Source organism: Monodelphis domestica, chromosome 3 (genome assembly GCF_027887165.1).
Source record: "Monodelphis domestica isolate mMonDom1 chromosome 3, mMonDom1.pri, whole genome shotgun sequence".
NCBI classification, from domain to species: domain Eukaryota; kingdom Metazoa; phylum Chordata; class Mammalia; order Didelphimorphia; family Didelphidae; genus Monodelphis; species Monodelphis domestica.
The window spans coordinates 445,381,189-445,408,769 of record NC_077229.1 but is presented as its reverse complement, the minus strand read 5'-3'; the positions used below and the strand labels follow the sequence as shown (position 1 = coordinate 445,408,769).

Genomic DNA, 27,581 nt, shown 5'->3' with positions numbered 1-27,581 from the left:
CATATATTTTAATCTGGTTCCTGGTGGGGTACAAGCCATCAATTTGACCACTCTGCTATAGTTTATCACCCTACACCCAGAGAGGATCATACTTATTGTGAGAACTGGAAGATAACTATGTTCTTTAAGATAGTTCAGCATAAAGATTCTCCTAGGCATATATAAGATCCAGGAAGATTATTTAGCAAAGTAGTCCATTGTAAGGAATTAAATTTTATGGTTGAACTAAATATATGAGAATTTTAAGATAATACTGTGGTCACCAATGTTAAAATTAATACAGTCTGTGGTAGAGACATGAAGAGAGAGAGGTTTTGCAGGACAAGCCAAGATGCAAGAACCAAGGCTGGGGACCTATCTGCAAAATCAAGGAGAAGGTTCCAAAAGGAATGTTCCCAGAAGGAGAGGCAGTTGAAGCTGGCTGAAGGACCCTTGGGGGGCTGGCTTGGCTTTGGGCTCTTACCAAAGGAGGAACTGATTCTGTCTTTCTCTGGGAGTTGAAGCTGACCAGGGGAGAAACTGGGATTTCTGACTGTCTCTGTCTCTGGGGTTTGACTGACCAAGACAGGAGACTTTGGCTCTCTGAATTTTTCTGATCAAGGGTAGCTGGCTGAAGGAGAAGAGCCATGATGGCTGGTAGTTCTGGTAGTTGGCTGAAGGACCCTTGAGGGGAGCTTCTGAAATTAGGCCGAGAGACCTTGGTGGCTTTGTGAAGAAGAAAGAAGATTTTAAACAGTTGTCCATCCATCTCTCTAACTGTCCCTCTGTGACAGTTGTTACTGGACTGATTTCCCAAACCCTCAAATTCTTATCATAGATTAGGGAAACACCCTCATCCCTCTTTCCTCAGTTTCCCATCCTATTGTTTCCCAATAAACCCCTTACCTGAGAAAGAAAAGATTATCTTTATAGTCCACTCAGGGGGGAGGGAGAAAGCCAAAGGCTTCAAGAAGTGGGTGGTTAAGGGAGGGAGTGAGGGAGGAAGAGGGTAGGAAATAGATTGATCCATTAGCCTTCAAATAGGGATCAATAGGCAAACCCCAGAGCATTCCCCTGTGGCATCATCCCTCTTTCTCAAGTGTTCCCTACCAGATGCTCTCCCTAGTCTCAAGCCAGAGTACATCAGTCGCAACAACCAGAAATAATTCATAACAGATTAACTTTTATTACATTTGGCACCCCAGATGGGACTCGAACCCACAATCCCTGGTTTAGGATTAAGTCGAAATAGCTTTCAGTAGCTTTATGTACAAAGAGGTAGAATGAGTGAAGGTAGAGAAATGTGAACGAGGGTAGAGTAAGAAGTAGAACTTATCATCCTAAATGTTGCTCTGTCCCCAGCTCAACCCATGTAAGGCTTGTTAACTCCTCAGCCAGAGGACTTGGTGGTGAATTAAGCAAGGGTTCAATCCATATGGCCTCCTCCTCCTCCAAGAAGGGGAAGCTTCTCCAGAACTAATCTCTCCAGAAGCCTGGAAAGGAAGGTCAGCTTTTCACTCACCAGGAGAAGATCCAGGGAGCTGTCTTACCATAAGCAGTCCAAGATCCAGAGTCCCAGGTCTAAGTGAAGCCAAAAATTGAATTCCCAAGGTGAAGTCCCGAAGGAGAAGATCCTCCAACCCAAAAATTCAGGACGAAGGCCTCTTGCACAGGATGTTCATCATCTTTTATAGTCCTTTTTTTTTACATTACTTCCAGTCCCTTCCTCCATTTACAGGAACCAATTGCAGTCTTTTAATTTGCATAGCACTGCTCAGGGGGACAGTGTTTGTAGGTTCCACCTCTTGTTCTATGAGGGTGTAAACTAAAAGATTCACAAGTTTCTGACTGATTGAGTTGAAAGGTTGGAGCTCTCTAAGTGGCTTTCATACTCACCCACCTAGTGCCAAGTAGGGGTGTTCAAGCCTTGGTTGATTAATTCAAAATTTGGCAAGGGGAGAGTCAATCCCATCTTCATACCACATATCTAATATAGAGCTTGCTTCCTTGATTTATTATAATTTTTTAATTTTTTAAAGATAATGGTAAAGGATATATGTTATTTGCTTCTCCTCTCCCCCATTAAAATGAATTATAATCAACTTTATTCTGAATTGTTCACATGATCTAGATTCTCTGATCTGAAAATTTAGTCAAAATATTGCTTTTACTCTTCTAATAGAACTAACTCCTCTCTTTTCTCCTAGTTAGTCATGACATTGGGATCCCTAAATCCATTTCAGAAACGATCCATTCTCCATTCACCTCAATCCAATAGGACCATTACCAAGAGAAACAAATTATCATAGCCTTGTCTGGAAATAGTATGGGGATAATAAATTCAAAGATTACAAAAACTGAAAAGAGTTGATAATATTTCATATTCTTTCCTAACTGAGCATTTATGGACTTTCTATTTCTTTAGAAGCAGTCATTTTTCTTCAGTCAGAGTTTTATTTTGTTCTTTGGCTTGTGCGTGTAGAAGGAAAGTTAAGCAGGATTGGACAAAGCAAAGTGGATCAAAGAGATAAATAAAAATCGCATAGGAGAAGGATAGAAATATAAACCAGGGAAAGATCACCAGGAGAACACATAAAGTGAGATAGTAATTTTGACTTGGCAAAGATAACAAATATGTGAGTAACTGTTTAAATTAGCTTCTGTCAGGGATTATATATTTAGTAGTTTTCTTTTCTTAGTATTATTTACAATTTGTCTTCTCATTTATTATAAACTTTCTGAAATACAGGACCATGTTTTGTATCATGATTTTGTATCTTATAAAGGACTTAGTAGATAGATAGATAAATAGAGCTAGAAGAGAAATCATCCTAGTTTAGCACAGATATTAAGTAAAAATGAATCATCCAGAATGGATACTTATTTTCTTCTTAAAGACATCTAGTATTGCTGATTCTACATATTCCTTCATAAAACCTCTTTTCATTGATTCAATTTGGGGAGTGTTTGGGGTAAAAATTATGGTTGGACTGAATATTTGAGAGTTGGTCGCCAGGGATACTAAATCCCAATTAATTACACAAGTTAGAATGGCTTTTATGGTAGTTTATTTATAAACAGAGGGAAGAAATTAAGGAAATGAGAGAGAAAAAAAGAGATATAGCTGCTCTGGCCTGGTCTGAACCAGGCAGGAATTCAGAGGCCCAGCAAGGAAGTGCCCAGAGGATTAAATTTAGTGAGGCTTCCAGACACTTGAGGACTCCTCCAAGAGGATGGACCTCTCCAGAGGCTAATGCCTCCAGAAAAGCCAAGAAAAGAGAGGCAACCTTTTCACTCACCATGTGACAGTCCAAAGGGAAGCAGTATGAGATCTCAAGCCTGAGCTCCTCCAAGGTCAAGTTCCAAGGCAAAAAAATCCTTACAGGAAGTGACCACAAAATTTAAAGGCAGTTCCTTGTGTCACTTCCTGTCCATTCCTTCCACCTTAAGGTGTACCAGTGGTGGCTTAAACTTGGCTTTGGTTTGCCCAAGGGGTCAGTCAGTTGTTTCTGATTTGTCATTTGCTAGCACATGTGGATCATAGCCCTTCCTCCCCCACACTTAATTCTTAAGTGGGAGTATATACATTCCTGGTGACTAAAATTCTAAAGAATAAGTAAGGTGAAGTTAATCTCAGTTTCACAGGGGAAGGGTACTGTATGGGAGGGAAAACAAAATCAAACATAGTAATAATCAGTTCTTTATGTCCAATTAACTTCCCACCCTGACTCTCAATTTTAAACTGTTCTTTCTTGGTCTAGTACAATATTGTCATAAGATTGTTGTGTAGCCAATATCCTACTTAAGTCTTTTCCTTTACCATTGTGCTCATTAACAGTGGGCATCCCCTAAGCCTCTGAACTGGGCTTTCTCCTTTTCCTCAGTTCTCACATACTGAATTATCATCTGAACACAGATGATTATCAGGTCTATTCACTAGTCATAACCTCTCAACTGACTTGCAGCTTTATATCTCCAACTGTCATTTGGACATATGAAACTGGATGTTCCATAGACATTTTCAACTCCAAATATCCAAAATTAAGCTCCTATTTGGATGATCATTGCTGACACAAAATGAAACAATATCCAAATTATTGCATATCCCAAGTAATTCACACACTACCAATTAGGAAAGATTTTTGTTTTGGTTTAGAAGCATATTATGAATTATATAGGTTTTTATTTGTTGGCTTAAAAATGAAGTCATTATTGGGGAAATGGCTCATTTATAAAATAGCAGACTCCTGTACTTTAAGCTGTTTAAGTCCCTCATTTTAATAACGAGTTTTCTGAGTCCCACTTGATCCCTGCCCCCTGTTCCCCCTCTTGCCTTCAATTTCATCTGGTTTGACTTTAACTCATTCCTTCAAAACCAGAATTCATTAACTTGACAGTATACTATTATATTATGGGGTTCAGGAAGAAGCCACAAACTATTTCTTTTTCATGACAGATCTAAAAGTCACTGAAATTTTTAGCCACCTAAGGATGTGATTTAAACAATTGCAGCCTTTGCTATGATCCCTTTGTCAAATATTTTGGGCTTTTTTATAACAAGTCATATCAAAACAAAAATATTTCCAAACTCCAGTTACTTAGTTGGAACTAATTTAATTTAACAAAATTTCATTGCATGAAGCAATTTGTACTGCCTCTAAAATCTGTTTTTGTAGTATCTGTCCTGCATTACTGTTTTAAAGCCAATAATGTCTCTTTTTAACTCACCCTTTTGCAGAAGACCTCAAAATGGAACAGGTTGTTGGAATAGGAAATGGCATATTATTTCACTGGAATTATGATCTCAACATGACTTGTGACTATGTTATAAAATGGTGTAACTCAACTCGATCTGAACCCTGTCTCATTGACTGGAAAAAATTCCCTGCAAATAGTACCGGAGCTCTCATAGAATATGGTAAAAGCAATTTTTCTCAACTAAAATTCTTTAAAAATTAGTAGTATCACAGTTTTCAATTTAGAATGTACATATATGAGAATGAAACCTAGATGAATAATTGTTTAGTTAATTTCATGTAAATTGATTTTGTGTATGTAGACCTTTGCTCAGTTAATGAGTTAAAAAAGAAAATTTAACACTTTTTTTACTATGATGTAATTATTTACAAGTGTTTCTAAAATATTTAAATCATTCTTATTTACTGTACTTTTACATAAAATTTAGGGTCATTGAAGATGTATAATAGCACTTTTAGAAACAATGGATGATAGCTGAAGTGAACGCCAAATAAATAAGTAGAAGGATATAGAGGGATAGAAAATAGAAAAAGATGTTTAGAAATGAAGCAAGTTTTCAAATTAGGGATCCAATAATATAAACCCCAGTATGACTGTATAAATACACATTGATCAGAATATAAGGTATATAAGAGAAGAGGCAGCAGGGGAATTACACTTTGATTCTCATCCCCTGACAACCTTTTGTTGCTGTCTTTCTGGACAACTCTATCCTCATAGATTTTCCTCTTCTCTGCTAAATAGCATTTATACCTTTTCTGCTAAAATACACTCCCACCTATGAAAAAGAATGCTATTTACTCTAGAGAAAAACTGTTAGAGTAAAAATGCAAATGAAAGCATATTATTTATCACTTGTTTATTGGGGTATATGATTTGGGGCTTTGATTTTAATAAGATTATTCTTACAAAAATGAATAATATGGAAATATGTTTTGAGTGATAATACATGTATAGCCCAGTAGAATTGCTTGTCAACTCTGGGAGGGAGGCGTAAAGAAAGGAGGGAGACAACATGAATCATATAACTTTGGGAAATGTATGTGTAAATTTCTTATTGGAATAAAATAAAGATAGTTAAAATAGACTCCCAAAATCTATATGTAAACCAGTAAAGAAATAGATGAGCATGAAGCTCCAGAAAGATGATAGTGGTGGCACATTAATGCCTCTCCCTCTGTAGAATGCCAAAAAGCTCCCTTCTTTTAAAAAGTTGAATAATTTCTACTTACTCTTAAAGAATTGAATGAAACCTAAACTTTCAGTTTTTCAAATTTTGTTTTGGAGAAGGAATATCCTAAATGAAGAAACTAACCTAGCACACATGAAACAAAATAAAGAACATCTTTGATAACCATCTGCCACAGGATTTCAGAGGGAATATAAGGTAGTCTGTAGTTGTCAAAGAAGGCTTCATAGTGGAGATGAAATTTGAACTGGCCCTTGGAAGTTGGAAATTCATTTGGCTGAGATTTAGTGCTACCTTTAAAAGAGAATGTCAATAGCAGTAGTATTTCCCATTCTGCTAAGAGTCAAAAATAGTCCCTTTGGTTGTAGCAAAGGATTTTTCAGAGAGGCCTAGGGGTTGGAGATGGGAGCATAGTCTTCCATTAAACTAATAAACTGATCTTAAGAGTCCAATAGTTTGATCTTAAGTTTAAAGAATTTTAAATCTGGGACCTAATATGTCTGGTCATTTTGGTCACTGTAGTTGTTTCTATCATCAGATTTCCAAGTTAATTTTAATATGTTTCAAACACTGTTTTGCATTAAACATTTTAATATAGTTCTAGAAGTAATGGCTTTTCAGGTAGGACTGATTTTTATTTCTTTTGAACAGATAGAATAAAATGTCTTTAATCTAGTTTCTGAAGGATAGTCTTATTTGTAAAATTTGTTGCAAATTTCCATTTCTTAAGTAGATCTATTTCTGATAGAGAATTGTTTTGTAAATTTACTGAATGCAGTATTTTTTAATAGATAATTTTCAATCTGGAACACGCTATAATTTTTTCCTCTATGGCTGCAAAAATCAGAAATATCAATTATTACGTTCAATTGTTGGATATACAGAAGAGTTGGGTAAGTTATTAGATTTCTTTTAAAAATTTTGCTTGCATATTTTGTTTTTATATGTTCATTTTCAAATTTATCCTCCTTCCCTATCCAGGAGGCCATGCTTTATAATAAAGAATAAAAAAAGAAAGAAAAAAGTCAGGTTAACAAAACTAACCAATGCATTAATCAAATCTGACAGTTTATATAATATTCCACACCCATAATCTTCTTCACCTATGTAAAGAAGGGAGAGAGATGCATATTTTTGTCATTTGGAAGCTAAGCTAGGTTATTTAATTATACAGCATTCATTTTTGCTTTGTTTTTTTCCTTGTCATTTACATTGTTGTATTTATTATATATGTTTCCCATGCTCCTTTAAACTCTTCTTATTAATCATTCCCTATGATTGAATAATATTCCATTACAATTATGTTCCACAATAGGAATTTTTAGATTTTAAAATAAAATAAAACCTCGCCATGACTAAATTCCACAAAATTGCTATATTAAAAAATTGTGATGAATATTCAATTAAGACCTGTATTTTGAAAATTGAAATATTCAATTCAAAGACATTAAAATGATATAATATATTATGGAATCAAGTACTACTTTTTCAGGAAAGAGGACTTTTTCTCAGTATGATTTTTTAAAATTGGTTTCACTGTAAATGGAATAAGTATATTTGTTGAATTTCTTTATAAGGTTGTGATGAAGTTTTATGAACTTTGACTCAAAATTACCTGGTAGAAACCTGTCTTAATAAAATGCCCTTTAGTCATTGATAATTTCTTTCTACAGCTCCAAATGTTGCACCAAATTTTACTGTGGAAGATACGTCTGCAGATTCAATATTAGTAAAATGGGAAGACATTCCTGTAGAAGACCTTAGAGGATTTTTAAGAGGATATTTATTTTACTTTGAAAAAGGAGAGAAAGGCACTTCTAAAATTCAAGGTTTGGAATCAGGTAAATTGTTTCCCAATTTTTATACTCAGGATTTCCTATGAGTTTCCTTGTGTACAATATATATATATATATATATATATATATATATATATATAACCTGAAAATCTGTAATATTGTTATAGATAATGATATTCTAAAATTGGTTGGTATCACTAAGAAAGGACTCAAAGTGATTCTTGTGATTATGATTATTTATGTTTTAATGTATATTAAAAGAGGATGTGAAGCATTTTCCAAATTAACTACTGTGAAAGTTTAATGCTTATAGAGGAGGTATCATCCTGTTACCTGATCAGATAGCATTTTGTAGGTACTAAATAAATGCTTGTTGATTGATTATTTGAATTGATATGATTATAGTAGTGATTTAGCAAGCCTCTAGGAATCAAGAAACTTTAGGATTATGGTCATAGGATCTTAGATTAAAAGCTGAAAGGAGGAACTAGCAGTTCACCCAGTCTAACCAATCTGATTTTACATAAGATGAAACCTATGTGACAGGCATTGTGTCAACCCCTGGGGTTACAAAGAAAAGCAAAAGACAGTTTCTGCCCTTGAGTTGTTCAGTGTCTAAAGAATTCATTTAAAACCTTGTACATTTCATAGACTTTTGTTTAAGTTAATGAACTTAAAAGTAATTTTTAAAAATTGGTTGTCCATCTCCTACTGGACTCCTATTTAATTCTTGATTTCACTATTAGTCAGGGTTATACATAGAGGAGGGAATGTGAGAGAAAAGGGAAATTCTCCTTCTGAGAGTGTTTCCTGGCCCCCATTTTCATTTCACATTTACTAAGGTATGTGTGCGTGTGCGCATGCGTTTACTCACACATTTGGGATTTTTTTCCCATAGTGACTTGATTACATTGATGAGGAGGGATTGGGTGAAGGCTTGTAAATTTGTGGGAGCTGGACAGAGTAGTGGGAATATAGCATGGACTAGAGATGGTAGTTCGAGTAGAAAAAGTAACACAGTTGACACAGGCAGTTAGAATCTTCCCAAATGCCAAAAGAGTGTAAGCTTTTTGAGGACAATTACTCTTTTTATTTTTGTCTTTGTATCGAAAGTCCCTAGCACAGTGCATGGCATAGAGCAGCTTAAATGCTTTTTGGTTAATTGTTTGATGCCTAGATAACTATAGAAGGATGAAGGGACTTCCTTGTTAACACTGAATGTTTCTCAGAGGTTTCTTTTAAATTACTGGACCTAGAATAATTGCCCTCAAATTACTACATTACAGGGATGATTCTACTTTTTTTTTTAAAAAAGTCTCACTTCCAGGATAGAGAAAGTATTTTAAATTAGGAACAAAAAATCTTGAAAGAAATGTTTTCCAGGGAGTCAGAGGATTGAAGCACTTTACAACATTGCATATATTCAATTGTTTATATAAGTGAAGCTTAAAAGTTTGAATGAAGACACAAAATTGATTAAATTAGCTATTAATAAAAATTATTTCCTGATAACTAGAAGAAAACAATTACGAGGAAGATGTCAGCTTATAGTGGAAAAACTGATGTATATTTGTTACAGTGGAGACCTGGGTGAGGGGAAGTAGAGAAGGGTAAACTAATGACAGAAGTCATTTTTAAATGTTCAACAAAGAAAAAGTTTATAATAGGGCAGTTTTGTTATTACCATGTTAAATTTAATATACCCTTAAAATATATAACATAAATTAATGATTTCATACACAATCCTTTTTTTGTTCCTTGGGTACTATAGTGCTCATGTTTATTTACAATTGAGAATTTAATGAAGTTGAGAATAAAGAAATTTAAATTAAAAAATAGAATAAAAATTTTAGATCAAAACCCAGCCTTAGTCCATAGGATCATAAGAGTGAGAGCTGAAAAATATAGCTTAGAGTACATCTCATCTAATCCTCTAATTTTACAGATGTGAAAAGTAAGGCGGAAGGGAGGTGTGATCTCATATATATTGACTAGCAATATAAGATATGTACATTACCCGTCTTCTTGGGGAGGCAGGAGAGGTGAGAGGGAGAGAAAGAATACAGATTGCAAAATATCAAAAAATGAATATTAAAAATTGTATCAATGAATAATCTGAAAAAATTATTATTTTTTTAAAAAGCAGGGAAAGAGGTAAGTGCTTTTTTGTCGCTATAAAATGCAGCCTGAGAATTGGGTTTACTATTGGTATGACTATTTTCCCTGGGAGTGTCAGGAGGATTATATATCTGGAGAGAGATGAATTCAAATCTTGGCACAGATACTAGCTTTGTGATCTTGGGCAAATTATTTAGTCTCTCTCTGCCTTAGTTTCCTTAACTCTAAAATAAGGGTGTTGGTCTTGGTAAATATATGTGGAATAACTTCAGTTTTAGCACTGATGATAATACTTAATATTTGTTGTTTTCAATGCTGTATCTTGAAAATTAGTTTCATGATATTAGATAATTTTTCTAAGTCCAGCATTTCATTTTTCTGATATGTAGGTCTTTAGTAATTTTTTCTTTTCATCCTGTTTGTTGATTTAAAATATTTTTGAAGTAATCAGTGAATATATGCCCAGGTGCCATTAATGTTTAGCAGAATTTGTTCTAAACTTTGAGCACATTAGCAATCTAGAAGCTCTCATTTCTTTGGCATTTAATTTATATAATAGCCCTATGTCTTTTGTTTCAATTCTCTCATTTGTGAAAAGAAATAATAAATAATTTCCCCTCTCTTCATAATCTTCCACCTATTGTGAGGTTAGGAATGATATTGATAGATATATACATATACACATGTACAGAAGAAACTAATAAGATTTACTAGTTCTACAAAAGGAGTACTTTAGCAAAACTTTGAGAGACTATGAAATGAAGAGTTGGATTGCATTTTATTGCCAATCCATTGAATCCCTGGGATTAATCTCCTTCCAAAGAGGTTGTTAATGGTCAGATGTTTATTAAATATCTACTGCATGCCAAGCACTGTGCCAAGTGCTGGAGGATCAAAACAAACAAAAGACAAAGGATGTTCCTTGCCCTCAAGAAGGTATCAGTCTTATTGAGAGGCAACAACAACTACTACTATATATATATATACATATACTTATATATGTATATATATATATATATATGCAAACTATGTACAAGATATAACTAGCAAATAATTAAGAGAAGGAAGGCATTGGAATTGAGAGACTGAGAAAGACTAACTGTAAAGATGAGATTTTAATTGGGACAGAGAAAGCCAGGGATGTAGAGATGAGGCGGGGAGAGCATTCCAGTCATAAAGAAGACCAAACAAAATATTCCGAATCAAGAGAATGGAATGTCTTGTTCGTGGAAAAACAAGGAGACCAGTGACCCTGGATTGAAGGGTACCTGAAAAAGAGTGAGATTACTGGAAAGGTAGGAATGGGCTGGATTATGAAATATTTTGAATGTCAAGCAGAGGGTTTTATTTAATCCTAGAGGTGATAGAGAACCACTGGAGCTACTGGTTGGACCTGTGCTTTAGGAAAATCACTTTGGCTGAATGAAGCCTAGATTGGAGTGGGGAGAGGCTTGAGGCAGGCACACCCACCAGCAGGCTATAGCAGTAGTTCAAATGTGAGGTGATGAGGGCCTGTACTAGAGGTGTGACAGTGGCAGAAAAGAGAGAAGCAGGGTATATTCAAAGGATGCTATAAAGGTGAAATCAACAGATTCAATATAGAGGCAAGAGCCAACAAAGAATTCCAGATGACTCCTAGCTTGTGAACCTGATGGACTGGGTGATTGGTATTACCTTTATCAGTAATAGAAAAAGTAGGAGAGGGGGAAGTTTTAAGGAGAAAGATAATAAGTTAGGTTTTAAACTTGTTGAATTTAAGATGTCTCTTGGATTTTAGAATAATCAATATAGAAATAATAATTGAATCCCTGAGAATTGATAAGAGGATAAAGTAATAACACAATAGTTATGAAAATGCCCATCCAGATCAGATGTCAGATTTTTAATATTGATTAAAGTATTATCAATAGAACATTTCTTCCAGTTCATATTGCCATTTTAAAAACATTTCACATAAAATTATTTTGAATCATTGATATATTTGTTTCAGAAACAAGGCGTTCTGATGTAAAAGTTAAGAATATTACTGACATAACACAGAAGACGTTGAGAATTGTTGATCTTCAAGGAAAAACAGGTTACCATCTGCTCTTGCAAGCTTACACAGATGGTGGAGTGGGTCCAGGAAAGGCCATGTATGTGGTTACAAAGGAAAATTGTAAGTTAAATATTTTTATTAATAGAAATGTTTTCAGTACTGATTTATGTGATATTACTAGTAAATCTTGAAATGTAATCATAGAAATCCCTTAATATGGCTCTGAAATGCTTTGGGGGGGACAATTTCAAGTGTACAGTCTAATTTGTGATGGGGCATTATGGTAAGAAAATACCTTTTCTTTTGTTTCTAAGGCAGAAGAGTGGTAAGGGCTGGGCAGTGGGGGTTAAGTGACTTGCCCAGGGTCATACAGCTAGGAAGTATCTAAGACCAAATTTGAACCCAGGACCTCCCATCTCTGGACCTGGCTCTCAGTCACCCAGCTGCCCCCTACCAATTTCATTTTATTCTGGTTTTGCCCACTCTGGGATGGCAAGTCAGTGAGTTTAAAACTTTTGCTTTAAAGAACAGAACCAAAAAATTTCAGTTGATGCTTAGTATTTTTAATTGCATGTTAACATTAATAACATTATAGGCTAAAGCATTGATTCACCTAAACCTGTTCTGTCAGATTCTTTGCCCTCTGCTCTCAAGTCCAAAAAAAAGAGAAAGGAACAAGTAATTCTTTGAGAAAAAGATTAGAAAGTGAAGGGTGGCACCGTGGGTGGGTTGAACTAGCCTTCAATATATCATGGTGCCACTTTTATTTTATTTTGTTTTAATTTTTAAATGTTTTATTGATTAATTTGGAATATTTTTCCATGGTTTCATAATTCATGTTCTTTCTCTCCCCTCCTCCCTCCTGGAACCGAGGAGCAATTCCACTGGATTTTACATGTATCATTGATCAAAACCCATTTCCATATCATTAATATTTGCAATAGAGTCATCATTCAAAGTCAACATCCCCAATCATATACCCATCAAACCATGTGATCAACCATATATTTTTCTACTCTATGGTGCCACTTTTAGATGAACACTAAATTGATCTCTACTTCCTACGGGGGCTTACCTACAATACCTAATTAGAGAACTATTATGACTGTAATCATCCCAAAATTTAATAAGTAGAAATTATATTTAATTTTGTAATGTCAGATAAGATAGCAGTATTTCAGGATAATTTCATTTTCCACTTCTAATTTGTTCCTTCATCATAAATTTTCTGTTTGTATTTTGGACTAATAAAAAGGGCAACTAATAATCTGTAATATTTTCTTTTCAGCTGAGGGATTAATTATTGCCATTCTCATCCCTGTGGCAGTGGCTATCTTTGTTGGAGTGGTGACCAGTATTCTTTGTTATCGTAAAAGAGAATGGTAATCATATATGCATATATATATATATATATATATATATAATGATGTTTTGTACTTAGAGGTAGTATTGATTCTTTATGAGTTTGGTTTACAAATTACCATTATAAAATTGAGTAAAATCTTTATATTAATGCAATCAAATAATGGTATAGAATCATAGAACTTACAGCTAGAAGGAACCTTTAAATTTAGTATGCTTGCATAACTGATCAAATAGACAAAAATAGTACTTATAAGGGGAATGTTATAAAATTTTTAGATTATTTAATTTAATTACATAACCTCCACTGTTAATTAAACAATCATTGTTTTTTAGTATTAGTAAATGCTAGGCTAAAAGGAGAAGTAAATAACATAGTGAAGCTTGGAGCTGTTATTTAGATAACATTTTTAATGTTTGCAAAGCACTTTAAAAATAACAATTCTCATAATCTTTTTAATTAGTCACAGTGAGTATTATCCCTGTTTTGCAGATAAGAAAACTGAATCTCAAAGGCTGTGATTTATACATGAATATCTAGCTAGTAAAGAGCAAGGATTTAAACCCAGGGCATTTTCTACTATGCCATGCTATCTAGGATTCTTGGAATTTGAAAACTTAATGTGAAATTTCAAATTTAATGTGATGGTGTTTTCTTTTTAACTGATAACAAATTTCATTTTCTCCATTCATCATTTTGGTTTTATTCTGACATCTTTTTCAATCTTTCATGTTAATATAAAAGATACCCTTTCCTGAAATCATAGCTTATATGTTGAAGCCTCTCTCTAATATGACCCATTACAGAACATAATTCACTCTATATAAATACAATGTAATGTTATGCTGAATCTGAATTAGAAGACACTCTCAGAGGTCCTCTAGTCTAACCCTTCCCTCCTCCCAGTGCTTGAAAGTACACATTTTCTCTACAATATCCCTGAAAAGTGGTCTTCCTTTCTAGCCTCCTATCAAAGATCTTCAGTAACAGCTAATTCCTGAGCTGGCTCATTTAAATTTCATAGAATTTGAGCATTAGTGATTTCAGCAGCCACCTAATCCAGTGCATACATAAAGACCTCTCTAGGTCCTTCATTATCCTAGTTGCCTTCTGGATACTCTCCAGCTCTATCAGGTTCTCCAAGTCTGAAATGGGCAGAGTACAGTACAATTGTCACCTTTCTGTATTTAAAAGTTTTTCTCCTCTAACTTGGTGCGATCTGGAGTTCTGTGTTTATAGTATGCATTATACTTACAATTTGGGGACTCCATAATTATCCTATGGATGATATATTATTGAATTTCCAGGAAAAAATACAGGCACTACTATACTATACTATACTATACTATACTATACTATACTATACTATACTATACTATACTATACTACTACTATAGATGAATATTCTATTACTTAAAATAGTTCATATGAAGAAAAATAAAATTGAAGATAAAATATTAACTTCTGTTATCTAATTTGCTTATTGATAGACTTGTAGTCTTTATAAAATCTTATTCTTTAATCATCCATCCTTTATTTTTTTAAGGATTAAAGAAACCTTCTATCCTGATATTCCAAATCCAGAAAATAGTAAAGCATTGCAGTTTCATAAAAGCGTCTGTGAGGTAAAATTTGTCTGTTTTTAAATGGATTGTTTTCTAGTTTATCCTTAATATAGTGGCTTCCTTCTCATTATTTTATTATAAAGTTTAGGAGAAAGAGGAACCAAATTTATATATCAACTTGAAAATTTTATACCTAAAATGTTACATTACACACACACACACACACACACACACACACACACACACACACACACACGTATATACATATATATAGTCACCTCAACTTGTGGGAGTTAAAAGATTTCTTTGTACTCTAATGTACTCTTCCCCCCCTTCACTGTTTTATTTATAATTGATAAGAAACAGTGCGAGGTGGCTCAGTGGAAAGAGTGCTGGGGCTAGTTAGGAAGACTTGAGTTCAAATATGTCTCAGACACTAGCTGTTTGACCCTAGGCTAGTCACTTGCCTCTGTTTGCCTTAATACACTAGAGAAGGAAATAGCAAGCCACTCCAGTGTGTGTCTGCCAAGAAAATCCCAAATGGGATCACGAAGAATCAAATAGAACTGAAGAGTCGAACCAAAAACAAGCAAAAAGTAGATGGGGGGGGGGGGGGGACTGGCAATTTTGTTAAAGTATATGGCAGAAAATATTAAGTTTTTAGTGATTAGGTTACAGTTGGAAAATGAGCAAACATATCTTGTTTTCTTTGTGTGACAATAGTTTGAGTCTTCTGTTCTCATGGAGTGTTGTTTTTCCCTTTCTAGGGAAGCAGTGCTCTAAAAACACTGGAAATGAATCCTTGCACTCCTAATAATGTAGAAGTGGTGGAAACGAGATCAGCAGCTCCTAAAATAGAGGAGGATACAGAAATCAAATCCCCGGTAGCTGTTGTTCCTGAAGAAGGGTCTGATGCTGAGCCTGAAAATCATGTGGTTGTCTCCTACTGTCCACCAATCATTGAGGAGGAGATAGCAAATGCTGGAGGGGAGGAAGCTGGTGGCTCTTCACAAGTCATTTATATTGATATTCAATCAATGTATCAACCTCAGGCAAAACCAGAGGAAGAACTAGAAAACAACTCTGTTGGTGGAGCAGGCTATAAGCCACAAATGCATTTGCCAGTTACTTCTACTGTAGAGAACATAATTGTAGCAGATGACTTAGAAAAAACTGCAGGTTACAGACCTCAGGCAAATGTAAATGCCTGGAACTTAGACTCTCCAGACTCTCCTCGGTCTATAGACAGCAACAGTGAAGTTGTGTCCTTTGGAAGCCCGTGTTCCATTAATTCTCGGCAGTTTTTGATTCCTCCAAAGGATGAAGAATCTCCTAAATCTTCCAATGGAGGATGGTCATTTACAAATTTTTTTCAAAACAAACCAAATGATTAGCAATAGCGTCATGGGTTGCATCAGTCTGCCATCTCAATAAGCTCTGACTCCTGGGGTTGTAATCACAGCAGCACTGGTTTCTAGGAGGCCTTCCAGTGGAGTATTTTTAGTGAGAGGAATTTTACCACATGTAAGTTACACTGAAAGTGTTAATATTGTTTTACTGTAACCTAAAAGCCAAAGTATAGCAACTGAGTAATTCAATTCATGTGATCCAAGATACTGAGTTTGGACCTCTTTGTGATTCCAGCCAAAGAAGCCTCACTTACTCTACCTTCAAGTAGCATTTTCAAATTAATTATTGCTTAATACTTTAGAAAAGACCCAAACGGTTGTATATCCTTTCACTGATTATTTACACATCACTGAATCCCAATGAGAATGTTTGAAATTGTAGGCAGGGGGAAAAATGTACAGATGTTCCAATTAACTGAGAAGATCACTTGACTGAAATTTGTTCAAATCCAGACAAAAACCAAGCACAGATCAATTCACATAAGACCATTTTTTCTCTGCAATTAATATAGTTTTAAAAAACATAACAGCAGCTACTTTAATTTTGTTCAATAACTAGATCTCTATGTCTGCTATATGTAATGGTTATCAAATTGTTGACTCAGGGGCACAAACTTGGAAAAAGAGTATAACACTGACTTATGCCACATTTCTGAATATGGCTTTAGAACATTCTTTTCCCCACAAATTTTTAACTCCTTCTTGTAACAAGGTGCCCTAATGTATATGCTGAATAGTTTATAGTGCTAGGATATTGCATATAAACAAGCCCAGACTTTTGACATTTATTTTGTGAAAGTGCCAGTTTTATAAATGTGTGAACAAAGCACACACTTACATATAATGCTTTAGCATCGATTGCACTAATTTCCTATTTAACATTTCTTTTCAGCAAGATCTAGCCAAACCAATCACTACCACAGGTAGCAACAATTGGCATTAATTTTCCATGTAGAAATAATTCCATGAATTTTTCTCTTTAAGTAGTGAGCCATGAATTAATTATATTTAATATGGTAGAGGATCTATTTCCCAATTGTGGTCTAACAGTTACTTTTCTTAAACCATCAGAACCACCTCCTTGGTAGAACACTTATTGTTTTTGGTGAAAATGTAAAGATTGGTTTTTTTTTGCCTTAAAATAATCACTTAGCGATTTTATAGCAAATGCCATGAAAAAACTTCAAATTCTATTTGATTTAGTTCTGTTAAGCATAGAAGTAAAGAGTTGCTTTTATCACCCATAAAAGCTTGAGTGCCCTTATAACATAGGGAATCATTTAAACCTCCAAGTTGTTGTTGTTTTTTTTTCAGAAACAACTGTTAATTCTGGAAAATGACTCCAGAAAAAGTTTCATGTCAAACTAAAAATTACGAAGTGTTTTTTTTAAAATCTGCCTTCAGGTCCTATGTGTTTTTTTTTACTCTTTTTTTTAACCCTTACCTTCCGTCTTGGAGTCAATACTATGTATTGGCTCCAAGGCAGAAGAGTAGTGGTAAGGGCTAGGCAATGGGGTAAAGTGACTTGCCCCAGGGTCTTCCCAGCTGGGAAGTGTCTGAGGCCAGATTTGAACCCAGGACCTCCCATCTCTAGACCTGGCTCTCAATCCACTGAGCTACTGAGCTGCCCCCTTTTTTTAAACTCTTAATAGTTATGGCAAGAACACTTAAAATCATATGAAAACTGAATAAGTCAAGTTATTTTTTTTTTGTTTACTATCAGAGAACCATTCTGTTTGTATACTTGGACCCTTGAAAGGGAGAAGACAAGTAGAAGCAAATTTTATTTAGAGATCATGTTTTAAAACCCGTATTTTAACTGATACATTTCAGCTAATCTTTAAGACACAATATGAGACTAGGGAAGAAAATGCAGAGTAAGATATACTAAATATATTTGTAGCATGTTTAAACTTTGCTCATATGCAGTTTTCAATCCCCAGGGCCAACCCTAAACAAAATTGTAAAGTAGGTGATATTTATCTTTTTTCGTATCCTCTTTTTAGTGCTCTCTTCTTCTCTCTCTCTCTCTCCTTGCCCCTTTCCCTCTCTTCCTCTTCCTATCTTTTCACTTGTGCCTTCCTCCCCATTAAGCTTCTAAACTCTCTATACCTCATCATCTTAAGTACTGCTCTCCCCAGCAAGTATCCAGTGATTCCCCAACTGTCTCTTGCTATGATTCCCACTTTCACAAATAATAGTCAATGGAAAAGTCTTTTTTCTTCAGGGCCAAACTATCAATATTCAAGATGCCAATCAACTAATCTGAGCTAATAGGGAGAAAAATATATCCCCAAATTTCTCTCTGTCTTTAAAGAAATAGGCATACATTGTAACAGTGGTCACCTGAGGACATTGCCCTCTATTCCTCGTCCAAACCAAAGAAGTTATACTAAAGTTGAAAATTTTAGGCCAGGTAGGCAGTGATGTGGTGCAGGATGTTAAATGAGTTTGGGGGCAGTCAAACTTTAAATAGTTTATTAGGTCACACTGGTGGATAATTCCTTACTACTTATTTATAAAGTCAATTCAGATAAGAAAAATGTAACTATAATAGGTTTTATACCCTTGTTAGTTGAATAGTACCATACTTTGAAACATTTTTAAAGCATTAGAACATTTCTGGAATTTTTGCTTAAATTTTACATTTTCAAACAAGCCTCCTTTGCACACCAGGGTCAAGTGACTTATTAGGAATATTTAGCATTTTCATAATGCTTCCATGTTTGAAAAATGCTTTATAAATATTATTTCATTTGGTTCTCACAACAATCCTGGGAGAAAGGTGCTGTTATTATCCTGAATATTTCTACAGTTGACAAAGCTGAGGCAAAGAGTAAGTGATTTGTCCAGTGTCACAGAGTATACTTTCATGACTCCAAATCCTACAACTTTTTGTACACTGCCATATTAGATGAATTTAAATTGGTAATTACATACCATCCATATAAAAAAATACAACCAGGCTATCAAATTTTGTCATTTATATGTTTCAGAAAGATAGCATAGCATAGTGAAAAGAAAGGCCTGACCTCAGTGTCAGTGGGCTCTAGTCTGTCCTCTGATATATATTGGCTGTATGGCTCCAGGCAAATCATGGAGTTAAATTAATTAAGGCTAAAGACTAGAACAGTTGCTGATGTGCTTTGGTAAAGAGAATTTAATTGCTGGGAAACTTCTTTACTGATGAAATCACAGCTATGGATAAAACTCATTTTGTATTATGTAGAATATTTCACCTGTTAAAAAATTAAAATTATCTTTGAATGTGTTGAACATGGCACTTTCTTTGAAATGAGAACAATCAATAGCTTTTCAATTGTATAACACTATTATATGATATGCTTTTGGTTTCTGCAAATTAGAAACTAAAATAGGGAGAGAAATAGTTTATTAATTTAAAAAACATACAATTAAAAATATATGACTAGAATTCTCAAACTATTCATACTCAGGTGGGTTTTTTTTAGTCAGTTTCTGAAGGTTTGGTATTGTTGCCGACGGTGGGGGATATCCATCCATGTCCTTAAAACATTTGCTTCAAATTAGATATTTCATTATTTGTCCTTTCTTTAAAACTCTGAATCAATCACTGCTGCTTTCTATTTTGAGCCATATTTGAATTTAGATAACTTTTGGTTTGGGGGGGAGGGGGACTTTATTGCTGTAGAACTACAGCATTGAGCATCAGTCTAGGAGAGAAGAGCCAGGCTAATGATGCTTGTTCCTCCAGCTACAGAAATGCTGGGCACATAGATGCCTAATAAATATAGATAATTGAACCTTGATCTAGAGCAAGTTTTTCCAGTTGGGGTAACCATTAAAATTAGAGTACATTAAGATCTAGAGTAACCTAGTGTTCCTTTGTCACACATCAATTAAAGAAATGACCCTGTATAACTAATCTGACCCCATACTCCAGAGATCTTCCAGACTATGAATGAGTGGTTGTGTGCTAAATCTAGATTACCCAGAAACTATTCTCAACTAATGTGGATCCCTAATTACCTGTCCCTGTCCCCAAAAAAGGGAAGCCTCTGAGGGGTAATTCTAAATCTCCTGGAAGGAGGAGGGGAAGGTCTTCATCTTTGGCCCTTTTATTTCTCTGACTTTGAAGCACTAAAAGCAAAGAAACAAACAAAACTTTATATTGTTGCTTTTTGTTCTGAGCCTAATTTGTTTTATATAAAAAGACTGTATCATCATTTTGAGATATGATCAAGCATAAATGCCACTAGAATTGTTGTGTCTATATCTGTACCCTGTGTATATTTTGAATGTTTCTTTTTGCCACAGTGTGTGCACACAACTTAACCACATATACTTACTGTAACCAGAAAACAGTTTGGGAAAGTATTAACCAGTGCATATTAACATGGGCTGTGATTTCTTAATATAGAAACCTATTCAATTGTGTAAGATATTTCCTCAAATATATATAACTCAAACAGGTGTTTTCTGTCACATTAGTGAGCCAATATTAAATTGCCATCAAAATTTATTTTATATTTTAACATCCAGTTTCATACATTCTGACAATCTTAGAATATTTTCTGAAATTATTTTTAAAGTTGGCTTATTCATATCTCTAGCTCTATGGCTGTACCATATTTAAATAGTAATCATGAACATTTTATTTGGTTACCCTGTTTTTATTTATAGTCATAGTTGCCAAAAATAATTAATAATTAATTAATAGAGCAAAACTTAAAAAATGCTATTACTGAGGAAATTCAAATCAACATTCACTTTACAGCATTATGACATTGGGCTTCTTTACATGTAACTGTGTTTCAGGATACTCGATTTAACCAAGATTATATGTGAACCCATGTGATAACATTGAGTTGTGTTATAACAGAATCTACTGTGTTTAGAGCAGAGTTTGATCATAAGACCAATAGTGGTAATTTTTCTCTATGCTTTGTCATTAATTGGTGTGAATTAATACTGATTATGGTAGTTCCTTATGTGCTTTTCCTGTGTGTCCCATTTTTGTTGCTGTTTTCCCATTAATCCTTCATATCGTATCTGTCCAATATGCCAAAGACTTTTGTGTTGTTCTCTCAGTGTCTCTTGCATACCAGGGCATCATTTGGGCTATGGATTTGTCTCCTTTTTGATATATGATTTGCCCCTGTTGTTCTGGTCATTTCTCTCCATGATAATGTCTCATGCTGCTTTTTATGGGCATGCTGTCATTGATAACATACAGTAATCTGTTTATTATGCTCACCATGTATGTTTCCATTGCATCCTTTGGATCACTTGAATAATTTCTTTCCTACATTTGAAATCATAAAATTTGTAATTTAGATGTTCAAAACTTAAAATTTATCTATGCAGGTCAAATTCTGACTATCTAACATTTTGGTGAGTTCATAGTTGTGGTCTTACAAGAACCCTCTGAAATAGTTTTGTTTTATTTTTAACTGTGAAAGTGCCTAGGTGAAACACATTGCACCGTTCTTAGAAAAATAAATCACAATTGAATAAATATCAACCAAATATGGAGTGATAATTTTCATCCTTTTCATTACTGAAAAGACTATCTTTTCAACAAATTGATGTTAAAGAGACAAAGTTAATTGAGTTAATCACATTGATTTCTATTTTAAAAAATCAGAACCCAAATAATTTAAACTTAATATAGTACACATCAATGAAAAGGATGTTGATAAAGTGGTTAGTTTCATTCTCACCAAATCTTCTTTGAATTTCATTACATATTGCACAAATGCCATATGCACTTCTTCAAAAAATGCATACCATTTTAAAAATGGGTAACCCCTAATTTTTAGATCACTGTTCTATTTGCTGAGCATTCCAGGTGGTTTAAAAGGTTAAGCTATTCCAGTGTAGTAAAACACATTGCCACTGGCTTGTTGGAGAAGTGAAACAGTATGTTTATTGTGTGGAATCATTGCTGATCTGGTTTTTTTTTTAAGTGACTATGTTCATGATTTTGCCGTCAACATTGAAAAAGAACACTGAGTACTAGTTTTTATAGAGTTTATTTTTTTATATTTTCATAGATGCTTCCTTCCCTACCAGTAGTTTCCCCCAATTTGATGATAGATATCCTGTACTTTACTCGTGTTCTTAAAATAGCACAAACCATTAGTTCTTTTTTAACTTTATTCCCACAAATATAAATGCCAGAAATGTGAATAGCACTAAGAATAATGCAGTTGAAGGAAAACATAAAAAGTCTATTCAATGTACTTTTTTGAAAAGAGAGACTACTTTCCATCTCTAATATCTTGTAGCCTATGATTTATTTTAAAAGAAAAATAGTGTGAATTTTAAAAAATTAATCATATATTTGATTCAAAGTAAAATATGTCTAATTTGCTTCCTTAAAATTTTTAAAGGAATATATTTAATAATGCAACCCCAAGCTGGAGTGGATATTTCAAAATATTCAACTGCTGTATTTTAGTATGCTTATCTATCTTATGGCATCCTTCCCATTCCTGGAAAAGGAACATCAAAAAATACTTGCCTTAATTTATTTTCTCTCTCTTTAAACAATCACAAGTCATGTGTCCTCATAAATCTAGGAAATTGACCCCCTTTCTCACTTACAAAATTGCATTATACTGAATTGCTGTTTACTAAATACGTACATACTGTGAACAGGTTTGTTTTTGTGTCTTTTATAAGGTTGTATGTAGAATATGTGTTTTCTTTTTTAAAGGGAATGTTAAGTATGTTAAGCATTTTCAGTTTGCTATATATATTAATAAATCATGTTTACTAATTTGTTCTGTAAAGATGTTCTGAGTACAAGTTGAGAGAAGGTTGGGAGAAAAACATAAGCTTCAAAACTATACCGTTTATATTTCATGTAATAACTAACCCCTAAAGATTTACCTTTAAATCTGCTCACATGTGGAATATATGCAATACCTAAAAGTATGTATAATAATAAAAGAAACCTCTTTAAGAAATCAGAATTATTAAAAAAATAATGATGCAAACAATATGGATCAAAGTGAATCACAATCTGAAAGCCGTGAAATAAACCCATGGAAAACCCATTACGTGGAAATTTGAAATTGTATCTATTGTTTTCTATCAGTAACAAATGTAGGGATATTTCCCCTAGTACTGTATTGTTATACCATACCAAATTAAGGTAGGAGAATCAGACTGATTAGGAGGCAAGCATTTGGAAATAATGTGTACTTTAAAAGTGACATTTAGTATCATGTTGGAAAAAATGATTACAGCAAAGGCATAGACTATTAACTAATGTATTACTAAGACATCATAAATGTAAAAATTAGTTGCTTGGCTGTAAACTCTTGAAGTGTTGCTTATGTCTGTTTTTAAAATATGCATGTATTTAACAGTTTTGCCATAGTATTGCCATGAAAATAAATAAATATATTTTCTTACACTCTAACAGGTTTGGACATTTTTTGCTTATATGTTGTTTTTTTTTTAATTGACTCCTGGCTGATTTGGTGTAGAGATGGGGGAATAGGGAAGGGCGGAATGGATTAGGTTAGGTGGAAAGATGAGTATGGTCTTAGACAATGCTGAATTTTTAAGATGTTTTGGGGGCATCCAGTTTGAAATGTCCAGTTGACTGCTGATTTGGGATTGACACTTCGAAGAAAAACTGAGGGGCTCGTCACAGATTCTGAAAGTCATCTGCAAACAGATTTTAAGCTATTTAAACCCTTGGGTGCTAATGAGATAATGAGAGAGGGTAGAGGAGCAGAGACAAGAAGCCAGGAAAGAATCCAGTAATATCTTCAGATAAGGGCATCATGTAATCAATAAGCCAGCAAAGATGACAGGAAAAGCATTTAGGAGAGAGTAGTGTCACAAAAATCCAGAGTATCCAGAAAGAGAGTTTCATTGTGTGTCAAATGAAGCAGACAGGTGGAAAAGAATTAGGGCTGAGAAAAGACCATAAGATTGGGCAGTTAAGACAACAGTTTGGAGTGAACATTTTCAGTCCAGTGCTGAGATCAGAAGCCAGTTTGCAAAGGGTGTCCTTTTCTGTTAAAAAAAAAAAAAAGGAATAATACTTAAGTATTAAGCCTTAAGTAGTAGCTCACAGGATTGTAGCCATTAGTAAATTAGATACTGTTTAGGAAAGTACAGTCACCTTGACAATTGCAGAAATGTCTCCCATTTAAGTCAGAAAAACCTTCTACAATACTAGCTGCCAGATGGCCAAGAAACTTCTATTTATAGGCTTGCACTTCCCAGGCATCCCATTTCGTATTGACACACTTGCCATTTCATTTCAGCAGTAACTGTATTGTTCTCTTTTATTTCATTACTTCAGAATTTTCCTACAGGTGAGATCAATGTTAAGGAGTGGGGAGAATTGTGGTAATTCTACATTGACATAATTTAAGGTAATGAGCTCCCCATTGCTCAAAGTGTTCCAGCAGAAGTTAGGTGAGTTGACTACTTAGTGAGGTTATTAAAGAGGGGATTTGTGATTCCATCCCCAGGACTTAGCAGAGTGCCTGCATGTAGGTGCTTAATAGATGTTTATTTTTGCTCATCTTTCATTTTCAGAGAGGACCAATTATATCAGTGGGGTGATGATGACTTGAACTTGAATTGGACTTTAGTGAGGTAGAGTTGCCCAAATTGCCAGCTTCACTCTCTCTTGCATCATCTAAGCCCAGTGGCAAGTCAGGATGACAGGTTTAGCCCTTCTGCAGAGATGGGTTTATTGGTGTGTGGCCACTATGCATGCTACAGCTTCCTGGAGCCACAGACGAGAGTTGGGCAAAAGGTGGACACCAAGCAACCATGGAAAGGGCTCAGCAAAGCCCTCACACTGGAGGTCCTTTTCAACTCCAAGTCTGCATTCCTTGTAGTAAACTTGTAAAATAGACATACCACGTACACACAAAGTAGCTGAATACACGAATGTCAATCTCCAAAGGCAATTTAAATCCATTTCCTTTGAAGATAATTAAAGATTCCTAGAGATTGTGGTTCTGTTTCAAAATTCTCTCAAGTATGAAAAAATACTAGGAGAGATTCAGGAACACCATCAAGTGACTTCCAAACATCAAGCGATCTCAGCTAGCTGGATGTGAGAAACAAAGACAGGCATTAAATGGGAAGTCCACAGCCATCGTCTAGACTCGTTTCAGAATAAACATTGACAGATGGAAACGGATTTCTTATACCTTATGGTGAAAGAAAGTGGATACTTGAACTATAGGCCAATTTGGAATGACTTATGAAACACATGGTAGCAGTTAAATGCTAGAATGCTTCATGGTATGTAGCACATCCTCACAGGAGGTCTCTGCTCTACACAACAGATTATTAACTTGATTCCACAGGGCAAATTCTGGAGCCAAACTCTCTCCAGTACTCTCAACTGAAGAACTAGGAGGAGGTCATGAATAGAGAGAATCCCTTTCAGAGTTCTAGTAAATGCCAGGCTAATTATCCATCACATGGAATGATTAAAGCTCAGTTAGAAAGGATTGTTAAGGGTCATGCAGTCCAAGTATGATCTGTCTCAGCAACATCCCCAACCAGCCTTGTTAAAAAACAAACAGGGGGCAGCTGGGTAGCTCAGTGGAATGAGAGCCAGGCCTAGAGGCAGGACCTAGAGGTCCTGACTTCAAATCTGGCCTCAGACACTTCCCAGCTGGGTGACCCTGGGCAAGTCACTTAACCCCCATTGCCTAGCCCTTGCCATTCTTCTGCCTTGGAACTGATACCTAGTATCCATTCTAAGATAGAGGGTAAACCCTTATGGGTTTACAAACAAACAAACCTTTACCCTCCATCTTAGAATGGATACTAGGTAACAGTTCCAAGGCAGAAGAATGGCAAGGATGAGGCAATGGGGGTTAAGTGACTTGCCCAGGGTCACCCAGCTGGGAAGTGTCTGAGGCCAGATTTGAACTTGAGGATCTTATCTCCATTTTAGCTCTCTAGACCAGTCTCTCTTTAAATACTACATTGATAGATGGGATGTTCACTAATCTAAGGCAGCACATTCCACTTTGGAACAGCTTGAATTGTTGTAAATAAATAATGCATGAGTAACACTTCATAGCTGAAACAGAAATAAAGTGGTTTTGAATTGCTTACTTGTAAATATGGGCTATTGCTCTGTATAATGATGTTACTGTATTTGATTTGCATGGATAAGGGCCTAGACTTATTTCTTAGCATTTCAACTCTGAGGTCACTGTGGTGGAATGAAAAATGCCTTGAAATGACAGCCAGGGTGAGACATACTAGCTATGTCACTAAGTCACGAAGGTAAAAAAACATGTTTCTTACAGCAGTCCTATGAGCTAATCTTATCTTATACCTTAAGTTTATCTCATAGGACTGCTTCAAGAAACACTTTGTAAACCTTAAAGCATCATACAAATTTAAGTTGTTAATAATCATAAAGAAGTTGGAACCCATCACTGCAAGCTACAAAATTTAGCACCTACTAAATACCTAGCAAAATACAATGAACAAACCCAGAGGAAAAAACACAAAATCATGCTAAATATATCAGCTGCAAATTTATGTTACATAATCCTAACTGAGCTCTCACTGCAGCAAGGCAATCTTTTACATCTTTTTAATTGACTCACTGGAGGGTGCAGTGAATAGTGTTCAGAGCCTGGAGTCCAGAAAACCTGAGTTCAGATCCAGCCTCAGTCCCTTACTAGCTACCTGACCCTGGCAAGTCACTTAACACTATTTGTCTCAATTTCTTTATCTGTAAAATGAGCTAGGCAAGGAAATGTCTAACTACTATAGTATCTATGCCCAGAAAACTCCAAAAGGGGTCAATAAAAGTTGGACATAACTGAAAATGGCTAAACCATCACTACCAACAATTTGATTCATTTTTCCCATTTACCACAAGTGGGATTTTTCCACATCTCTTCGTCTTTCCTCAAACCTCCCATAGCTCTTTCCTCCACTCTCCTAGCTGAAAATCTAACTTCATACTTTATTAAGAAAAGTGAGATCATTCACCAAGAGCTTCCTTTTCTTCCCTCTTCATCTTACATCTCCCAGATGCCTTCTGCCATTTTCATTACCTTCTCTTGTCTCATGTGAAGAGGTGACCCTTCTCTTTATGCAGAAAAACCTAATAGATTGCCTTTGATCCCACTTGATCCATCAATTCTCATAGTTATTCCATACCTCTCCTCCCTTTGGGGGCTAAATTCCTTGACAAGGCTATCTATAGTGGATCCCTCCATTCACTTTATCCTCACTTTCTTCTTCTTAACAGTTCCATCTTCATTTAGCTGAAAATGCTCTCTCCAAAGTTATCCATGATATCTTAATAATCAAATTTAATGGCTCCCCCCAACCAATGCCCATTTTGTTACCTTTCTTCAGTCTTT

General features: G+C 34.9%; 1 protein-coding gene across 4 annotated transcripts in view; it reads left to right on the top strand.

Moving 5' to 3' along the window:
- Nucleotides 1–23,626, top strand: part of LIFR (LIF receptor subunit alpha) — an 88,774-nt gene extending 65,148 nt beyond the window's left edge. For all 4 annotated transcript variants that reach the window (XM_007487434.3, XM_007487433.3, XM_056824562.1 and 1 more), the window contains 7 exons: nucleotides 4,718–4,897; nucleotides 6,718–6,819; nucleotides 7,600–7,767; nucleotides 11,831–11,998; nucleotides 13,167–13,260; nucleotides 14,788–14,866; nucleotides 15,574–23,626. In XM_007487434.3, coding sequence (XP_007487496.1) covers nucleotides 4,718–4,897; nucleotides 6,718–6,819; nucleotides 7,600–7,767; nucleotides 11,831–11,998; nucleotides 13,167–13,260; nucleotides 14,788–14,866; nucleotides 15,574–16,200 — 1,418 coding nt within the window. In that variant the 3' untranslated portion in view covers nucleotides 16,201–23,626. The remainder of the gene's footprint in view (nucleotides 1–4,717; nucleotides 4,898–6,717; nucleotides 6,820–7,599; nucleotides 7,768–11,830; nucleotides 11,999–13,166; nucleotides 13,261–14,787; nucleotides 14,867–15,573) is intronic.
- Nucleotides 23,627–27,581: the final 3,955 nt, after the last annotated feature.